The sequence below is a fragment of the Punica granatum genome, chromosome 6, assembly GCF_007655135.1.
Source record: "Punica granatum isolate Tunisia-2019 chromosome 6, ASM765513v2, whole genome shotgun sequence".
NCBI lineage: Eukaryota > Viridiplantae > Streptophyta > Magnoliopsida > Myrtales > Lythraceae > Punica > Punica granatum.
In genome coordinates, this window is record NC_045132.1 from 3,961,033 (window position 1) to 3,980,506 (window position 19,474).

General features: G+C 36.8%; 2 protein-coding genes across 2 annotated transcripts; one reads left to right on the forward strand and one right to left on the reverse strand.

Moving 5' to 3' along the window:
• Nucleotides 1-9,306: 9,306 nt before the first annotated feature.
• LOC116211091 (dnaJ homolog subfamily B member 4-like) lies at nucleotides 9,307-9,845 on the reverse strand. Its single transcript, XM_031545303.1, has 2 exons — nucleotides 9,760-9,845; nucleotides 9,307-9,661 (listed from the first exon to the last, which is right to left on the reverse strand). The coding sequence occupies exons 1-2, from the start codon at nucleotides 9,843-9,845 to the stop codon at nucleotides 9,307-9,309; spliced, it is 441 nt and encodes a 146-aa protein (XP_031401163.1).
• Nucleotides 9,846-10,064: 219 nt separating this feature from the next.
• LOC116211092 (chitinase 1-like) lies at nucleotides 10,065-11,093 on the forward strand. Its single transcript, XM_031545304.1, has 2 exons — nucleotides 10,065-10,214; nucleotides 10,413-11,093. Exons 1-2 carry the CDS (start codon nucleotides 10,065-10,067, stop codon nucleotides 10,935-10,937), a joined length of 675 nt encoding a protein of 224 aa, XP_031401164.1. The 3' UTR covers nucleotides 10,938-11,093.
• Nucleotides 11,094-19,474: the final 8,381 nt, after the last annotated feature.

Sequence of the window (19,474 nt, forward strand, 5' to 3'; positions counted from 1 at the left end):
TAAGAAAATTTAAATATATTAAATTTTAATTTTTATAAAGTAAGAATGTCTATATAAAATTTGAGATATTAAGTATATTCTCTTGTTACTTTTACGAATATACAAACACAAAAATATTTTATGGAGAAATATACTGAATATCTTTCTATTATATTATAAAATATAAGATAACTATCCTATAAAAGTAAAATAAGTGAAAGGTTCAAAGAAATCTCATAGGATAGAATTGTCGTACATTTGATCATGTATCAAAGAAAGGGTGGTGAAACTCAAAATATATATTCATAAATGAAGTTGATTATTGATAGTAAAAATCAATATTAATATTATCATTGTTATGACTACTCAAACCAAAATTTATAAAAAAAATAAGTATATTGAACTTAAAGTTGATGAACGAAGATCTCAATTGAAATATTAAAAAAAAAAAAAAATATTGAAGGATTATCAATTACTAAAGCAACAACCATGTTAAAATTTTAATAAAATTTTATTAAAAAATTAATATCGACGCAATTAGTTTGAAATTTGATTAAAAGTTCATTATACAAATCAAAATTCAACTAAAGAATATGAACAAATAAAACTATTGAACTCGAAGTTCATCAAAAAATAATTTTCATTAACTTATGAAATAAGAATTAAAAAAATATTCAATCAGTAAAGTAACAACTATAGTAAAATCAGAATAAAATTTTAATTAAAATATCAGTATAGACGCAATTAGTTTGAAATTTGATTAAAAATTCATTCTACAAATCAAAATTCAATACTCTACTACTCAATTAATGAAAAACAAATTCGTAGTACATAAGTGATGACGTGGCAAAGTAAGAGAGCTATGTTTCTTATTTTTGATAATATGGTGACGTGAAAATTTGACTCGTGCTTTGTTTATATATATATGGATTTGCTAGTTATTTAACCCTCGCATTGTGCGGGGTTATTATTGGAGACAAAAATATAATATATAGTTTATTATTTAATGTAATCAGGTAATTTTTTATTATTATAAAAATTATACTTAAATAATTCTTAAGTTATCTATTAGTAGAATATATTAAATTCATAATTTATTCCTATTAAATTTTATTATGTAGATGTCCAAAACAATCACAAACTTTACATTTTTCTTTTACGTTTTATCACAAACTATACTTTTTGGATAAGAAATACAAGAATTTTCATTTTTTCATCCCATTTAGCATCCATTCAAATTTCCATCGGTTTTGCTGAAGTGACGGTTAACAGATAACACGTTGCAAATGGTTACTAATGGTAATTGATGTGGCGAGCTACATTATCAAAAATATTAAAAAAAATTGAAGCTTCAGCTGCTGGAGTTAGGGAGGAAGGCGGCAACCTCCATAGCTGTAACCCTTGAAACTTCATCGAAGAAGCCATTGGGTCCTCTATGTGCTTCGATCAAAGCACGAAGGTCTCAATCGACTCCTCTAGTATTCGATCAAAAACTACACAAGGCTCGATTAAAACCTCGAAGCCATAGTAGGCTTGATCGTGTCTCTGTCATGCACACAGAGGGCTCCATCGAACCCGTGTTATTTCGGTCGAGCCCCCCAGCCCTTCGTATTTGCCGATATCTTCAATCTCTCTATTGATTTTTTTTCCGAGCACAGCAACGTCAATGGTTCTTTGTGATGCTTTTTGATCCCTCTGTGCACAGAGTGATCGAGCTACGATGATCGAGCCCTTTGGGCTCTAATCAAAGCCAAAGATCGAGCCCTGTGTTGTTTTGATCGAATCCTAGAGGACTCGATTAAGACCTCTATGCTTTGATTGAAGCACACAAAGGGTTCCATGACTTTTCTGATGAAGTTTCATGGGCGGCAACTATGGAGGTTGCCGCTTTCCTTGCTACCTCCCACTACCCATGTTTCAAATTTTTATAATATTTTTTGATAACGTGGCTTGCCACATCAATCACTATTAGTGAGAATTTGCCACGTCTCATCTATTAACGGCCACATCAGCAAAACTGATGGAAATTTGGACGGATGCTAAATGGGACGACAAAATGAAAGTTCGTGTATTTCTTAGCAAAAAAATATGTTTTGTGATAAAATGTAAAAAATATAAAGTTTGTATATTTCATAGAAAAAATATTGTTTGTGATCAAACGTACAAAAAAAAAAGGTTAAGCTTGTGATTTTTTGGGATATTTACCCAATTTTACTTTGACAATACTAAACTGCTTAATTTATATCGAAATTAACGTTTTTTATTCTTCAAGGTTTCTAAAATAATTTTTTTAATTTCTAATTTTAAATATCAAAATTATAGAAAAAATTTCGATATTCAGAATTTACTGTACATATTCTAGACATAAAAAAGCATTCCAAGAGTTTAAAGTTTAAGATGGAACTAATATAAATTTACTTACTATTTCAAATAAAACTAACATTATTATTATGGTTTTTTTTTTAGAATTTTCGGGGTTTAATTTATGTGATGGATTGATAATTGTTAACCACGTAATAAATAAAAGTACTTAATTAATGTCATGGGGCAGTGAGGGGTTGGGCAATATAATTAATGAGGAGTTGAGGATTTGGTAGATGGAGCAAGACGTTAATCCTCCCACATGGTCGTGCAATAATATATTAATACATATATAGATTCTATTTGTTTAAAGATTTATGTTTCCTTTTTTATATTCGTTTATTAATTTCTATTTTCCTTTTTTTTATTGTTCCAATCAAAATAATATTCATTTTCGCAAGAATAGCTATTGCATTAAGTAGAAGCATTTATTAGCTTATTACATCTCTATGTATATATTGTGGTGTGTGTATATATATATTATATAATATATATGAGAACTTATTGAGCGATCCTACATTACCACGTGACTTGAGAAAGTACCAATCAAATTGTATGAAAGTAGAGACTTGATGCTAATCATTCGGATAATTGCCATAATTATGAATTTTTTCTCACCGCGTCATTTGAGGTAGGATCAATATATATATATATATATATATATGAGATTGTTGATCAGTAAATATAGTATTTATTGATTTCGAGAGAATTTTACCTAATATATACATAACATAGATATATAGGTATAAATATGTGTGTGTGTGTATATATATATATATGTACTTGTATCTACGGTGGGGTATTTAATTTTAGCCAAAAGAAAATATAGTAACGCTATTACTTAAAATAAATAAATAACAGCGCCTATCTAAAAGAGAGCTCTAAACCTCAAAATTTTGAGAACCATACATATATCATTTTCTTCTCCAGAAACTCCCCTATGCAGGGACTTCTGAGAGTGAGGTAAAACCTTGATTTGTTAAGTTGCTAGTTATCTTTATGAAACTTAATTGCATGAAGCCTAGCTATATTATTAGTATCAAAATAATAATTTATAGAGAAACATCAATCCTTATTACTTGATTAATTAAGAGTAAATTGATAAATTGGTCCATCAAAGACGCATGTCACATCAAATCTAACATCAAGAAATTTTTTACATCAAATTGAATATTGAGAGATGAAGTGTACATCAAATTAAACCTTGAGAGATTAAGTGTACATCAAATCTGACCTTAAGAAATTTTTTACATCAAATTGAACCTTGAGACATTAAGTGTACATCAAATTGAACCTTGAGAGATTAAGTGTACATCAAATCCGACCTCAAGAAATTTTTTGCATTAAATTGAACCTTGGGAGATTATACATCAAATTCAACCTTCCATTAGAATGCCATCCAAAAATTGATGGACGAGAGCACCAGCGATTGAGGAGGACGCGCCGAGAGGAGGAAGTTTTTCTCGCCCCCGATTGAAAAGTGAATGAACTGTAGGAAATAATTTTTTGAGCCAGATAGAAATGGGGAATAATAAAAATATGAGAAAAAACAATCAAACAATGCAACATCAGCTGTTGAATGCCAGATTAGATTTTTCCATCCATTTTTGGACGGCATTCTGATTGAAGGTCAGGTTTGATGTACACTTAATCTCTCAAGGTTTAATTTGATGTCAAAAATTTCTTGAGATCAGATTTGATGTACACTCAATCTCTCAAGGTTCAATTTGATGTACACTTAATCTTTTAAGGTTCAATTTAATGTAAAAAATTTCTTGAAGTCGGATTTGATGTACACTTAACCTCTCAAAGTTCAATTTGATGTATACTTAATATCTCAAGGTTCAATTTGATGTAAAAAAAAATTTTGAGGTTGGATTTGATGTACACTTAACCTCTCAATGTTCAATTTGATGTAAAAAAAAAATTGAGGTCAAATTTGATGTAATATGCATCTTTGGATGACCAATTTGTCAATTTACTTGATTAATTAACAGTCATTCTAATTTTGGCCTTTTTTTTTCTTAGTTACAAATACAACATAATAAGAAAGCTTTCCTTGCACTCTATTCTTAGGCTATGTTTGGTTCACAGGTTTTCATAGGGAATGGAATAACTATTCCGTACGGAATAGGTATTCTGTCGTTTGGTTGAACGGAATGCGGAATAGATATTCCGACCTAGAAGACTTATCCGGCGTAGATGCTGAATACGGGTGCCTCCCTCCACAGTCCGAATTGGCATTTCCGGATCCGGAAATAGACTCGAAAGGACAAAAATACCCTCATCTAATTTCACTAATTACAAACCCATGCCATCCGATATATTCTGCTGAAAATCGACATTTCCTTTCGACGAGCTTACGAAACCCTAGCAGAGCTTTCTTTGTCGAGATTGAGCGGCATCACGTCTTCGATTCCTCCCGTTTTCTCTGTCGATTTGTCCGACTCATTGAGGAAAAGGGTTGCGGTGTTGATCTCCGCCACTCCACTGCCGATAGGAAGTCGGAGGAGAGATGGAAGCTCACGAACCTACCTTGAGCCGAAGCAGGTAAGGGTTCAAATCTCCTTTAATTCCACCCATTCTCGCCTAAGATTGATTGCTCCTTGTTTAATTCCACCCATTTGAGCGATTAACGATGTTTGGATTTGCAGGAGAGGACCTCTGAGAAAAGGTCAGAGTCTCGGTTTCTGTCTCCTCACCTACAGAGAGGACCTCCGAGCAACGGTTGGAGTCTCGGTTTCTGTCTCCTCACCTACAGAGAGGACCTCTGAGCAACGTTCTCCTTCTCCAACTGTGACAGCAGCCCTTCATCCTTAGCTTCCAATCGAAAGAGGTATTTTGTCGATTCCCTCCAATGCCTATCTTTGTATGATTTGTGTGCTGGATATCAGAGCGATTTTTTTGGTTTGATTCTTGGTTATTTGTTGGCTGATTGAGGCAATTTTGTGGAAGTGATTTCTGTATTAGTTGATGGCAAATGGAATTGGTTGAATATGGTTGAGTTGTTGGCCTGCGGTGGATATGTTGAACCTGTACAGACTGTTGGCAAATGGAATTAGTTGATTTCTCTTTTGGTTGAGCTGTTGGTGTGAAAAAGTGATTTCTTGTTATCGAAAATGGAATATTTGTTAGCTCTTATGACTTCAGTAATTCTTGCTTGATAATGCAAAAAAATCGACTACTACACTATAATATCCTGCTAATCCATTTTGCAGTTATGGATTCCTTGAATTTGCAGAGTAAGAGCAAGAAGAGGAAAGTCGTTGCTCTAACATTTTGTATCCAAATGTGTATTATATTAAGAAGTTTGATGGGAATATTATTAGAATTAGCTGCTTTATATGGTCCTAAGCCAAGCATTAGGTCGTATGAGTTAAAATATTATGGCAGGAGGGATCATATTAGGAGGCTTGTGTATGAGGATGACGTTACTTGCACTGAACAACTTAAGATGGATAGAAATGCATTTTTCAAATTGTGTCATATGCTTCAAGAAATTGGGGATTTGAAAAATATAAGAAACATGCATGTTTATGAGCAAGTGGCGATGTTCTTGTATGCTTTGGCTCATCATTTCAAGAATCGAGTCATTAAGCACCAGTTTGGTAGATCGGGTGAAACTGTAAGCCGGTATTTTCACAATGTTTTGAAAGCAACTTTATGTCTACAAGCTCATTTGTATAAGAAGCCCCAACCAATAGCTGGTACCTCATAGGACGAACGTTGGAAGTGGTTTGAGGTACCCAAACGAATGCCAAATTTCGTCAAAATAAGGAGATAATATGATGTTAACATAATATTTTGATTCATGTAAAACTGTTTAGGTGCTCTAGACGGGACTTATATCAAAATTAGAGTGCCCGAGGTTGATAGACCAAGATACAGAACTCGTAAAGGTGACATAGCAACCAATGTTTTAGGAGTTTGTACTCCATATATGCAATTCACATATGTTCGTCCTGGATGAGAGAGTTCTACAGCTGACGGAAGAGTATTACGAGATGCGCTTTCTAGGAAACATGGACTTAGGGTGCTAACTGGTGAGTATAATAATTGTTTGACATTCATGATATTAAAAAGTAAGCTTAATAACATATAAAGTAATATAGGTTTGTTTGCCCCTCTTTTTGAATATAGGTTGTTATTATCTCGTTAATGTTGGTTATACAAACTGTGAGGGATTTTTGGCACCATTTAAAGGTCAAAGGTATCACCTCAATGAGTAGCGTCAAGGCCATCGACCAAGAAATGATGAGGAGCTTTTCAATTTGAGACATGCATATGCTCGTAATGTTATTGAGAGATGTTTCGGCTTGCTTAAGATTCAATGGGCGATTCTTAGGAGTCCGTCATTTTATCCTGTTAGAGTGCACAATAGAATTATAATTGTTTGTTGTCTACTGCATAATTTCATTGGGAGAGAGATGGCTTTTGATCCTATGGAAGACCAACTGAATGAAATGATTGTTAACAACCCTAATGAGGATGCTGATCATATTTGTGAGATTCAAACATCAAATGTTTGGAGTAATTAGAGGAAACAGTTGGCAACTGAGATGTTTAATGAGTGGAACTCATCTACTACGTAGTTATATATTGTAATTGGAAATTGTAATGTAAACTTTGAGGAGTTGTTTTTTCGGTTGCTGAGAGATTGTATGTGTATTCTCATTGCTTTCTAAAGACAATGTTATGGATCTATTTCAATGCATTTGTTTGAATTTATGAAGGTCTTATTTCCCATTTCATATGTACATATATATATATATATATTTGCATATATTCACTTAATACAGCTCTTTATAACTATTTAATAAGCCAAAATCAATTTATTTCATGTATGTCCTCTTGGTATAGAAAATGAAAGGCAGTTTCGCTTCTGTTAATTCCCAGGTAAGTAAAAGTGGCAAAAGGAAATGGACTATGGCTGATGATGCAGTCCTTATATCTTGTATGATTAGCCTGAGGAATATGGGCACCCACAATACCGACATTGGGTTTAAGTCTGGCTACTTGCAAGAACTTGAAAAAATGCTTTTGGAAAAGCTCCCGAATTGCGGTATCAAGGCAAGACCTCACATTGAATCTCGCCTGAAGACATTAAAGAAGGAGTGGGCTATCGTGCATGATATGATGCTTAATACATCAGGCTTTGGTTGGGATTCACAGCAGAAGATGATGTTTGGTAGGCTTATGTTACGGTAATAAATACTTTATTACTTTTTTTCGATACTGTATGATTGACCTATATATAACACTCTATTGTTACTAACACTCTATTATTTCTATTTTTAGATTCACAAAGAAGCTGCTCCATTTAGACTGAAAAGTTTTTCGCATTTTGAATAATTATCTATGATATATGCGAAGGATCGAGCTACTAGAAAGGATGCATAAGCTGATGAAGCTATTATTAAAGAGCTTGAGATTGAAGATTTGACTGCAGCCGCTAAAAAAGCAGATGTGAATACTTCAAATCAGAATGAATCTACTAATGTGAATACCCCTACATCAGGAGATGTTTCTCGTCCAAATCTGCCACCAACAGAGGTCTCGGGAAGTGCTTCTTCGAGTAAAAAGAGGAAAAAGAATGAAGGGGACTTCTCAACAATTTCTCATGCCATGAATATTATGGCATCGGACATGAAAGAGGCTTGCATGATGATTTCAAAGAGTGTTCACTCTGACGTTATTCAAGAACAGGAAGCTTTTCGTACTGTTGATGGCCTTACGTCAGCACAAGTGCGTATGGCTATTCAAAAGTTCGAAAACCATCCGAATTTTATCCTGTTGTTTTTTGGTACCGACCCAGAATATCGCTTGGAAATGGTTTAGGATTTCATTGCAAATCACTAAAGTAGGAAAAGGTAAATTTCTTTGTGGAGTTTTTTGGGATCTTGGTATTTATATTTTGGGAACTATCTCTAAGAAGTGTGTTTTTGGTATTTATATTTTCGCAGCTATCTTTTTGAGTGGTGTCATGCGTCCCCGCTCGAGATTTGAGATTGTCAAGGTACGGACTCACGTTTTCTTTACGAGTTTCACCTTATAATTAAACATTCACTTAGTTTGAGCTCTCATTAATTGGAAGTAATCTTTTGTAGGTGAATTTGCTAGCGTCGAGCTATCTTTTTGAGCGAGTATGCTTGTAGGCAATGCGTTCCCCCATCAAACAGCATGGGAGGTTGATGTGTAGCTATGTTGTGTTTGGATGTACTAAAATGTTTGTCTCTATTGTTTTCCTCCTTTGTTCAATATGTACTGCATATGTCCATTGTATATGTTATTGGAATGGACTGCGTCGTCATTGGCTCTTTGTTCAGAACCGGAAATGCTTTCATCTGGGACTCAACTTTTTGCGTCGTTATATGCATTGCAATCGCGTTTCCAATGTGGTCTGTTCCAATTTGTCAAGTTCAAAGGTCCCAGCTTTTTGCGTTTCAGTAACATTGAGCTCTTCTTCATTCTCGGAGCATATCTAGAGTCAGCTCGTTGGGAAAGGAAATGCTGCAGTTGTTACAATGCTTTCCTATGCTTCTTGTTGAGTAGAAGCTATTGGTTGTGAGCTATCTTGAGAGATTCGATCGGGACCGAAGCGGGAAATTTAATCCCCTCGGACTGAAAGATGCCTCTGCATCGTCAGTTAGGCAGCACAACATCCGGTTCTTCGTGTCATGATGTGGAACTACGATAGTGGAAGTGACAAGAAATGCATGCCTGATTTTGAACAGTTTGACGAGTACTAGTATGGCTTCTTACTTATTTTTCAGCTTGCATCTTTCTCAAGAAGTTGGATTCAAGTAGAGCAGTGTCTCCATTGAATATATATTTATGTATATGTTTAACACGTTATCAAGTAACCAATGGCAGTACTTACTTATAATATGTTGGGAACAATCACCTCTATCTCATATTATTTAACATATTTGGGTTCCTGACAATTCCGTCCCTAATATCATACAATTAGCTCCTTATCATAAGTAAATTATTGTAAGGAATACAAAATCCATAGTTGATTTCTGGGATAATGTCTATGATGTCTATCCATGGGATGTCAAGATTCCTCCCGTCTAAGGTTGTGAGGTTACGGGTCTTCCCAGTGAGAGCTTCCAACAGTGTCACTGTCTGAACGACCACAAGGTCGTTCTTTTCCCTCTTGAAAACTGGGTGTGGCTTCTCGTCCACGACGAAGATGAGGTCAGGCGGCGTGGTTCCTGGCTCGTGGTTGCCCTTCTCGGGAAAAGTTATCTTCGTGCCCTTCTTCCGCCACCCAGGTAAGATATCTATCTTGAGGGTTTTCTCAACCGTCTTGGGATTACTGCAAGAGAGTGCTCAAATTTCAATCCGGAGAGAGAACAACTGGTAGCAAATACATAAGATGCCGACAAGCATTTCATCTCAGGATTATTTTCACACATATCTTGCTCATCAATTAGATTCGTCTTACAACACAGCAGCGATAATTCCCTGAAAGCAGCTAAATGCCAAGTCTGACAACGCATATTGGCAAGGAGTCGAATTTCAACATGATAATGATCCATTAACCGCACATCAATCACTCGGTGAAGAAGTAACACAGGAAGCTCCAGTATCATAATTCTTGAGATTCTAGGTGAACATTGGTTGGTAAATCACCGTTCAGGTTCATGACAATAGGATAGAAGAGTGAAAACCCAATCAGCAGGTGCAGTAAAAAGATGAACACCTACTAATCGCTAAACATGAGCTTAGCACCAGTTTGCAGTATATCTACGTACTATGAAGATGAACCGAACCAGAGTTTTAACTTTGATTCACTAGTCATCAAACCTTTCCTCCACAACAAACATACATATTTGCAGCACAATCTTCAGCCATTGTCCGACAATCATGTGGGTTAACCAATAAGTTCATATCAAGCCATATGAATGATTCAGCAATCATCGTGCCATCTCGTTTTCTCATGTCAAGTTTCCGAGAAGCTATTTGTTATCATCTTTTGAATACAATATGAGTCATATCTGGTCTAACCAAATAAGAAGAAAGGAATTCTATTTTATTTGTGGTATAATTAATAATAATAAATGTAGATTGAAAAATATGAGGCGCGTACATCGATCATCCAACATTACAATCTTGATGGGATAGATATCGACTACGAGCACTTTAAGGCGGACCCCGAAACATTTGCAGAGTGCATCGGCCAGCTCATAAGCACCCTCAAGAACAACGGAGTCATTCAGTTCGCTTCGATAGCCCCGTTTGCAGATGACGATGTTCAGTCGCACTACTTGGCCCTGTGGAGAAAATACGGGCACATCATTGATTATGTCAACTTCCAATTTTATGCTTATGATCAGGGCACCACCGTGTCTCAGTTCCTCAACTACTTCGACAAGCAGGCCTCAAACTATGATAGCGGGAAGGTCTTGGTGAGCTTCATCAGCGATGGGAGTGGTGGATTGTCACCAGAAAATGGGTTCTTCACGGCATGCAGCAAGCTCAAGAGCGAGGGCAAGTTGAACGGGATATTCATCTGGTCAGCAGATGATTCAAAGGCTAACGGGTTTCAATACGAGAAGCAATCGCAGGCAATGTTATCGATTGCCCACTAGCTCGGAGTTATCCGCAGCATGCATAATTTATTAAGAGAGAGCAGAGCTCTCTGTGTGGATTGTGTTGTATGCTTCTATTCGATGTTTTATCAGTGTGTGGCCACATGTATAGTATTGCAACATATACAAGTAAAGATCGATATCACATTATATCTAGTCAATGACCGAGTTAGTATCTCTCTCATAATAACGGAACTTGATTCCTGAGCATCTCTTACTCTGCACCTCTGCAACCTCAATACATACACCAAAAAAGAAACAAATAATCATCCATCGAATGTATGCAGTGCGAGTATATTGCTGAAACGACAACTCTCTGATCGATTAATATCATCCTCAATATCACATTTTGGTTTTCTCCAAGTAGAATATCCCAACTTGAATTTGAATCTGATCAGAACAGCTGAAAGCCAGCCTTTCCCATCGATAGTCAAGAGGACTATGGCGCTGTTGTACATCGCCTCCACGTTGAATCTGCTTGATATACATACACCTTCTCTACCAGTGGAGGTAACTGTAACTACAACTACATCATTCCAGGGCAGGGAAATCATGGAACTACTGGGGAGCTTTATCACATTTTGGTTTTCTCCAAGTAGAATATCCCAACTTGAATTTGAATCTGATCAGAACAGCTGAAAGCCAGCCCTTCCCATCGATAGTCAAGACGACTATGGCGCTGTTGTACATCGCCTCCACGTTGAATCTGCTTGATGTACATACACCTTCTCTACCAGTGGAGGTAACTGTAACTACAACTACATCATTCCAGGGCAGGGAAATCATGGAACTACTGGGGAGCTTTATCACATTTTGGTTTTCTCCAAGTAGAATATCCCAACTTGAATTTGAATCTGATCAGAACAGCTGAAAGCCAGCCCTTCCCATCGATAGTCAAGACGACTATGGCGCTGTTGTACATCGCCTCCACGTTGAATCTGCTTGATATACATACCCCTTCTCTACCAGTGGAGGTAACCGTAACTACAACTACATCATTCCAAGGCAGGGAAATCATGGAACTACTGGGGAGTTTATCCGCAACAGGCATGGCCTTGTCCTCTGACACGGCGGCAGGAGGTACTCATGTAGCCTTCTCTGCTGCTGCTGAAGATGATGAAGCTGAGGCTGCTGCAGACTCCTCAGCTCGGACGAGCTCCCGGAGTCTCTCCTGAAGGACTCGGACCCTGTCCTCGGTCCTCCAGAGCTTCCTCCACCGGTAAGCCATCCAAAGGCCGAAACCGCCATAAACAACAATGTACGAAGCCCAGACATAGGGGTAAGTCTCCGCATTCTCTTTGATCTTCCGGTACTGTTCTTCCACCGTTGATCTCCACCCAGCCACTGGGGGACCCACGGCCTGCTGATGCCCTTGTTGCTCACCTGCCATTGCGCTCTCCTGAACAATGAACAAAAACAAGTATCGATCAGACCAGACACATCCTCATGGACTTTTCATCTAAACAGTAACACCCCCCGCCAAGGTTGTCAGAATCGGTCAAGGGTCGTAGAATCGTGAATCGTAAGATTCTACCTGTAATTAAAAATTAATATATATATATATATATATATATATATATGTAGCATACTTTCCTAAACAAAAAAAGAATTAATCCTTGTTCATTCAAATAAAGACAACAAACCAACAAATCAACAATAAGTTACAAAAACACAAAATATCTTACAAATTATCGAAATTCAAGGTTCAAATCATAACTCAAACTCCCAAAATAAAAGGTTAACAACATAAGTCATAATATAAAATAAACAAACAGATCAAATCTCGTCCAAATCAAACAGATATATTTACCAACAAAATTGGAATACAATTAGAGATTGATTAAATGGTTTCCAATGCTATTATCAGCAAATATCCATATATTATATTGGTGGAACTTTTGCATAATATATGATAAAAGACAAGAACGTACCTCTCTGAATTTTGTCTTCCAGTCCTTCCTAACAACTGCTTTATCCAGCTCAGGCTTCACCCTGCATTTTATCAAAAAACCAACATAAGTAATCGGTTGCCTAGAGCAGTAGATCATACATTCCAGTGGAAAGAAGCGTGACAAACACGAATTAGAAAGAGCATAAAACAACTCCAACATAGAATGACAAATTCACTAGTGACTCAAACAAATATAGATATCAAGAAAACGAGATAGGGCACTAAGCTGAAAAACATTTAACATATATGATTGGGAAGATTTGAGCCATCTTAAATTAAGATGTGAGTGGCACAACAACGCTAAGAAGAAAGTACTTGCTAAAGTGGGTGACTTTCAACAATAATAAAGCTAATAAATTGACAGCATAACCTTATACAACCCCTCATTATCCAAAGCGCAAGAATTTACGACATGGGAACAATGCAGTGACTCACAAGGGCATATCCTATAAAATGCACGATGAAGATTACCAGAAAACCACAGTCACTGGATGCATTCAATTCATTCAACAAGCAAATTGTGCAAGAGCAACCGAAGCATCGAAGATTCGAATCTATAGTTTCCTACATTTAGTTAGGAATCCTAACTTAAGATTTTTCGTTCAATTTCAGCAATGGCAGCACAGACCGAGAACAACACAGACACAGTCACACAGAGCCACAGGCACAGATCAGTCACAATAGCACAGAGCCACAGACAGCACAAAGAACTGAGAGAAGTAGCATCGACTGATTCGACTCACCTCAGTAGACGAGCCTTGCGCCTCAGCGACCGAACCAGAGTAGAAGAGCTGCAATCGGGGACGAGCTGAGCTGCAATCAGAAGAGAGAACGAATGGAGGAGAAGAAGGGAGGATTGAGGAGGACTTGCAATCGAGGACGAACGAGCAAGATGCACGAGACAAGGAGAAATTAGGGCTGAAGATCAGTGGAGAGCTGAGTCGTTCTTCTCCAACTAGGGCTGTGATTCGGTGAAGTTCTCGAGCAGAGAAGAGAAAGGGGAGGAGGGAGGACCGAAATCCGACCCGACAAGGTGAATGGGCCGCCCAATTTTGCGGGCTTTGGGCCGAATTGTGGAATTGTGCAATAGTATGCATAATTCGTTATACAAATTGGAGTGCAAATTTTCATAAGCAATATGTCATCTGATTTAAATCGTATATATCCAATACAGATGAATATGATATTTGCATAATAGGATAATATTTAATCGATTGAGCAAGTACATAATATTGTCTCAGTTATTGTCCATATGCTAAGTAAAACAATTTACCACTGCACAATATTGTAAGATTTACCTAAAACATTCTGCACCAAAATAACACATCATCACCCAAATTATCGATGCAGCTTCTCAGTAAATTATTGCATAGAAAATATCAACAATCTCACTGCAATATTATATCTCTGGTTGATCTATAAAATTCATGTTAAATAAACACTTACATAGATTGAGCAATCTCAAAGGGAAAATGTAATAATGAATATCATAATATTCATCGATCAATCTCAAGGTGATATGATTCTTCAAGCCCGTCCAATCTTAGACCGCATTAGATTCTTAGAAGAACCGCAACTATACTTTCCACTAGGAAAACATGAGCAAACCAACATTATTCCTAGCTATAAGAAACACGATTATATTCCTATTTCACGAAGCCTTTGTTCAGCTTTACTTCGGAATGAATCAAATCTTCCAAATAGGACTGGATCTTGGATCTTTAGATCTCACCTTCTCATGCTCCATGCTTCTTTGAGGTCGTTTTTCTCACTGCATTCCATGCCATTCCCACCAATGCAGGACCCCGTAGTTCCTCTATTTCACCGGCTGTCACCCCCACCACTCGTGCCCTCCTTCAGCCCAACAGCCATCCATCCACTCTTCGTCTCCTGCTGTCACATGCTCTGTTTCTGCTACACCTCCATCCAAGCCCAGCCATGCTCCACATTTGTTAGTCTATACTTCTTAAAATCAAAGCAAATTCAAAAGATATTAGAAAAGTGGAGCTTGACAGTTGAAGGGGGGGGGGGGGGGGGGGGGGGGGGGGGTGCCGTTGGCGGCCTCAACCAGTTCAAATATATATATATATTTATGAATATGAACTTTCATTGTTATGACACGGAAAAAAGAAATAGAAAAAAAGATAATCAACAATAAATAGATACTATGATGGTGTTTATAGACAAATAAACCTATCCTATACCAGTTCTAACGTTCAAACAAGAAGTACTTGACAGGTAATATGCTCCCAGAATATAATGACTAACAGAGAGGTTGAGATCTAAGAAAGCATTTTAGAATTGAAAGCACCCCTAAAATTGGAATCAAACATAGAACTCGAGAAGGGCAATTGACTCTAAACTCATTCAACAACATGTCCTGGAGGAAATAAAACCAAAGTTGTAGACATACTGGATATAATGATGATTTTAATAATTCCATAGTAAAGTTGTCCTCAAAACAATACTACCAGAGAGCATTAAACCTTTTGGCCCTTTTAGTAAGTGTTTAATATGCAAATGAAAGTGTTTAATATTATGTTTCCTCTATTACAAAAATAAGTGTTAGTGACGAAATGGAAATCCTCACAATAAAAATAAATCATTGCTCAAACACAGTTAATCAAATAGAAGGAAAACTAATATGCAACCTAAAGTGGAAATGACAGATAACAAGGAATAAGAAATAAAATACATGTACTATCCAAAGGCAAGCTCTCCCATCTAAAGCTAAAGCACTAAGAGTGGAAAAAGGTAGGGCTGGCAATATTTGACATGACACGATAACACGACATGAATACGACACGAAATTAAATGGGTATGGGTTGGCATTTTTTGATATTCGGTGTAAACAGGTTCAACCCGTTTAGACACGATTAATAATCGTGTCTTATCGGGTTGAACCCTTATAACCCGATTATACACGATTAAACCTGTTTATGTAGACGTGTTCAATCGTGTTATTTAATTGTGTAATCCGTTTACCCATTTATCTAACTGAATTTACTAAATTATCCTTACACTAACCCTAATTTTGAAATTTCCTCCTCCCATTCAAGTTCCGCTGTTCTAGTAGGAGACAGGAGTCAATCTTCACAAAATCGCAAGTTCGCCTCTTCAGTCTTCCTGCAAATTGCAATCTTGCTTCCTTCCTGCTTCCAGTTCCACCTGATTCATTTGATTCACCTTATTTCCTTCTTGCTTCCACCCGATTTCCTTTGGAATTCGGATTCTTGAGTTGAATCCTTCCAAATCCAGCCTCCACCTGAATCCTTTCGCCATTCGGTCGACAGCACCCAGACGAAGGCGACCTCACCGCGCGACCTCGATCTCAGGTCGACCCCGCCACCTCGGCCCCGCGACCTTGACCTCGACCTCGACCTCGACCTCGACCCCGCGACCACGACCACCACCCCGCGACCTTCAAGCTCTCTACCATCGAGCATGGAGTCTCCTTGTTTTTGGGTTTGGTTAGTGTAATTAGTTGGGGAGTAGCAGAGTACCCCAGATTTTCTCCAATTACAAGTAGAACGGAATAGCTAAGAAAGTTTGGGCAGTCGTAAACCGATACTAAAAAGCCTTCAGTCGCACTGCAAATTGGGTGGAGAAGCTCAAAAGCATAACTTTCCATGTAGAACTGATAGGAGCTAAGAGTATTGTTTGTGTAATTTACTTTGTGTGTCGTGGGAATGAAGATTATGTTGGTGAAACATCTATTGCTTTACCTTCCAGCTGAAATTGGGGATGCTGTGCTGTTTCATCGGTTCTTAATCTATTTCTTTGTTCACTGTTACGATGAGTTTCATCCTGATCCTGTTCAACATTTTATACCTTAGGCTCAACCCCTTTTCCAGGAATGTCTCCACAGATTTTTCCATGTGGAATTGTTGACATCAACTCTACAACTGTTCATATCATCTTAGTTTTTTGTTGACTATATAGAACTGAGTAGCTGGTTCAGTTGGCCTTTTCGAAATGTTCCATCTTTCTGCACATTCTTATGATAGGGATGGCATCTTTATCAACTGGTTAGTGTAATTAGTTCGGGTCGTGTTAACATGTCCGGGTTGAACGGATAAACGGGTCGTACTAACGTGTTCGGGTAAAAGTTATAATCGTGTCGTGTATACGTGTACCTGTTATGACATGTTTTAATAAACGGGTTTAAACGCGCCGTGTACGGGTTGACACGGATATAACCGCGTCATGTTCGTGTATGTGAAACCTGACCCGTTTAATAATCTTGTCGTGTATTGGTTATAACTTTGATAACATGAACCCGTTTAGACATGACACGTATAAACACGAACGACACGAATTGTCACCCCTAGAAAAAGGGCATCCGAAGAATGATTTCACGAAAAGAAATAAAAATCAATATATAAGCATGTTTCGGAAACACTGGGAAAAAAAATGCACGGGCCAAAAAATCTAATATGATATAATATACTTATCAGGTAAATAAATTACTTATATATTTAATAAATTACATGCACTTTTAGCAATGCTCTTTATTAGTTTTACTGTTACTAACAATTGAGTAAATTACCAAAGTCTCAAGTAAATTACTAAGCTTGCATTTGGTTTTTGAGTTAGCTATTGATCCAACTCAATTTTGTTTTGTGCAATGATTGTAACAGTTGACAAATATATTGATGTGTGTGAATGCAAAAGTAAATAAAGAATTTATTATTAAAAAAATTAATTATAAAAATGATTATGAAAAATTATGAGTGAGAAATTATTATTAAATGGAAGAAAAAAGACAATACATTGTGTATACTTATACTCAAAATATTTGTAAGTGATATACTCAAAGTATTAGTAAGTTAAATAGTGGGGCATAAATTTAGCTCTTCTTAGAGGTTTTGCTTGGAGAGCTCTGAGGATGAGAGGTCGCGGGCTCGTGTTATCAGGCACAAATATAACAGGCTAATAGGTCGGTCTTTAGCGTTAAAATTTGAATAAAAGAGCCCTTACCATCTCAGCTCTGTTCGCTTGGTACTAGGTGGTCCGTCGAGAGCATGTCGTAGTATCAATTTTTGGGAGGGTTGTTGGGTTGGCAACGATCCCATTCAGTATATTGTTTCGGGTCATTTAAAGGAGCAGGAAAAGAACTTTGCGGTCGGCAGATCTCTTCGAAGAACACGGGAGTTGGGATCTTTCCAGGATTTCTACTGTCCTTCCTATCCATGTCAGGGTACAAATTCAAAGCATCCAAAAGTGTTATGGTTGTGATTTGGAAATTGACAATATTTAATGGCCTTTCCTCCACAAAAAAGAAATACTTATTCTCGTGTGCGATCAATCTTTGTCCTCCTCTTCCAAGGATTGGGGCTGGATTTGGAAGTCGAGCTCTCACCCGAGGGTTCTTTATATCATTTGGATGTGTTGCCACCACAGAGTTCCCACAGCTGCTCATCTAAGCCATAGACGGCTTAACATTTCGAAGAATTGCTCTGTTTGCCGTGTTAATGCTGAGACTTTGGAGCACCTCCTGCACGTGTGTTCAGACAATACCCATTCCCCCGATAACTTGGCACGTGTTTGGTTACCCCAATTAAGTGCTGAAATTATTCATTCAACACTTAATTGGATTAAACTTGTTTGATAAACACAAAATAAAATTGACTTAATCACTTGCTTCTGCAAGTTACCATAGTTCTTTCGACATAAATAGAATTATCAAATCATTTACATACGTTGTGTCACGAAAATTTCACAGTGTGTGTTGAAATAGTAATAGCTTCACGAGAATTATTTAGGATTATGTGATTTAAATAAACAAACTCAAAAATGCTATGGGTGAAAATGAAAAAAAAAATCAAGAAATTCGCCGACTGCCCCAAAATGGACTAAATATTGTGTGTAACTGTTCACTTTATATGAGCAACTACCAATCAAAATACTTATATATGTGAAATTACGGGACCGCTGTGGTTCAATTTCTCATATACAAGAATTGTGATTGGATATTACTTATCCAAATGGATGGCTAACACTAAAGTTGTGCTGGTTTTGGACTTAAAATTAAGTGCTGAAATTTTAAGTAATTAATAAAATAAGTACTTAATTAAATATATTTGATAGAATGACAAAAGTTAACTGATGAATTTTAAGTTGTTTGGGTACATTAATCACATAATAACAGAACTTTTGTATTTTTCAAACTTTGCCCCAAATCTTTTTATATTTCACAATCAGACCAAAGTAAGGAACTTGAAGAAATGCTTTTCAATGTGAGATACATATGCATAACGCACAGATATATGCATATGTATGACCTGGTCCAAGCATGTACATTTATAATGAAAAAAAAAAAAGCACTTGCGAGTGAGATTAAAGTTAGTGAAAACATTCTTCACAAAGACATAATAACCAAAACATCCTGACCCAACAGCAAGTGAGATTAAAGTTAATCAAACAAATCTATATCTCCATATAGCAGAATGTACTACATTCAGTCCTTTCATGGAGACTTAACTTTATCTAATGTTTAAGAAAATGAAATCTGGTATTTGTGGTTAAGCTTTAATTTTCACAAGAAATCTTGATTTTCAAGCTTTCAAATAAACCCCAACATTGA

Bases quoted from the DNA above. Each gene is read 5' to 3' on its own strand.
- LOC116211091 (XM_031545303.1), bottom strand. From the start codon at position 9,845: ATGCGTTGTCAGACTTGGCATTTAGCTGCTTTCAGGGAATTATCGCTG. The intron at 9,662-9,759 runs GTGTGAAAATAA...ACTCTCTTGCAG, and splicing joins CTAATTGATGAGCAAGATAT to TAATCCCAAGACGGTTGAGA.
- LOC116211092 (XM_031545304.1), top strand. From the start codon at position 10,065: ATGAGCTTAGCACCAGTTTGCAGTATATCTACGTACTATGAAGATGAA. The intron at 10,215-10,412 runs GTGGGTTAACCA...TAATAAATGTAG, and splicing joins AGCCATTGTCCGACAATCAT to ATTGAAAAATATGAGGCGCG.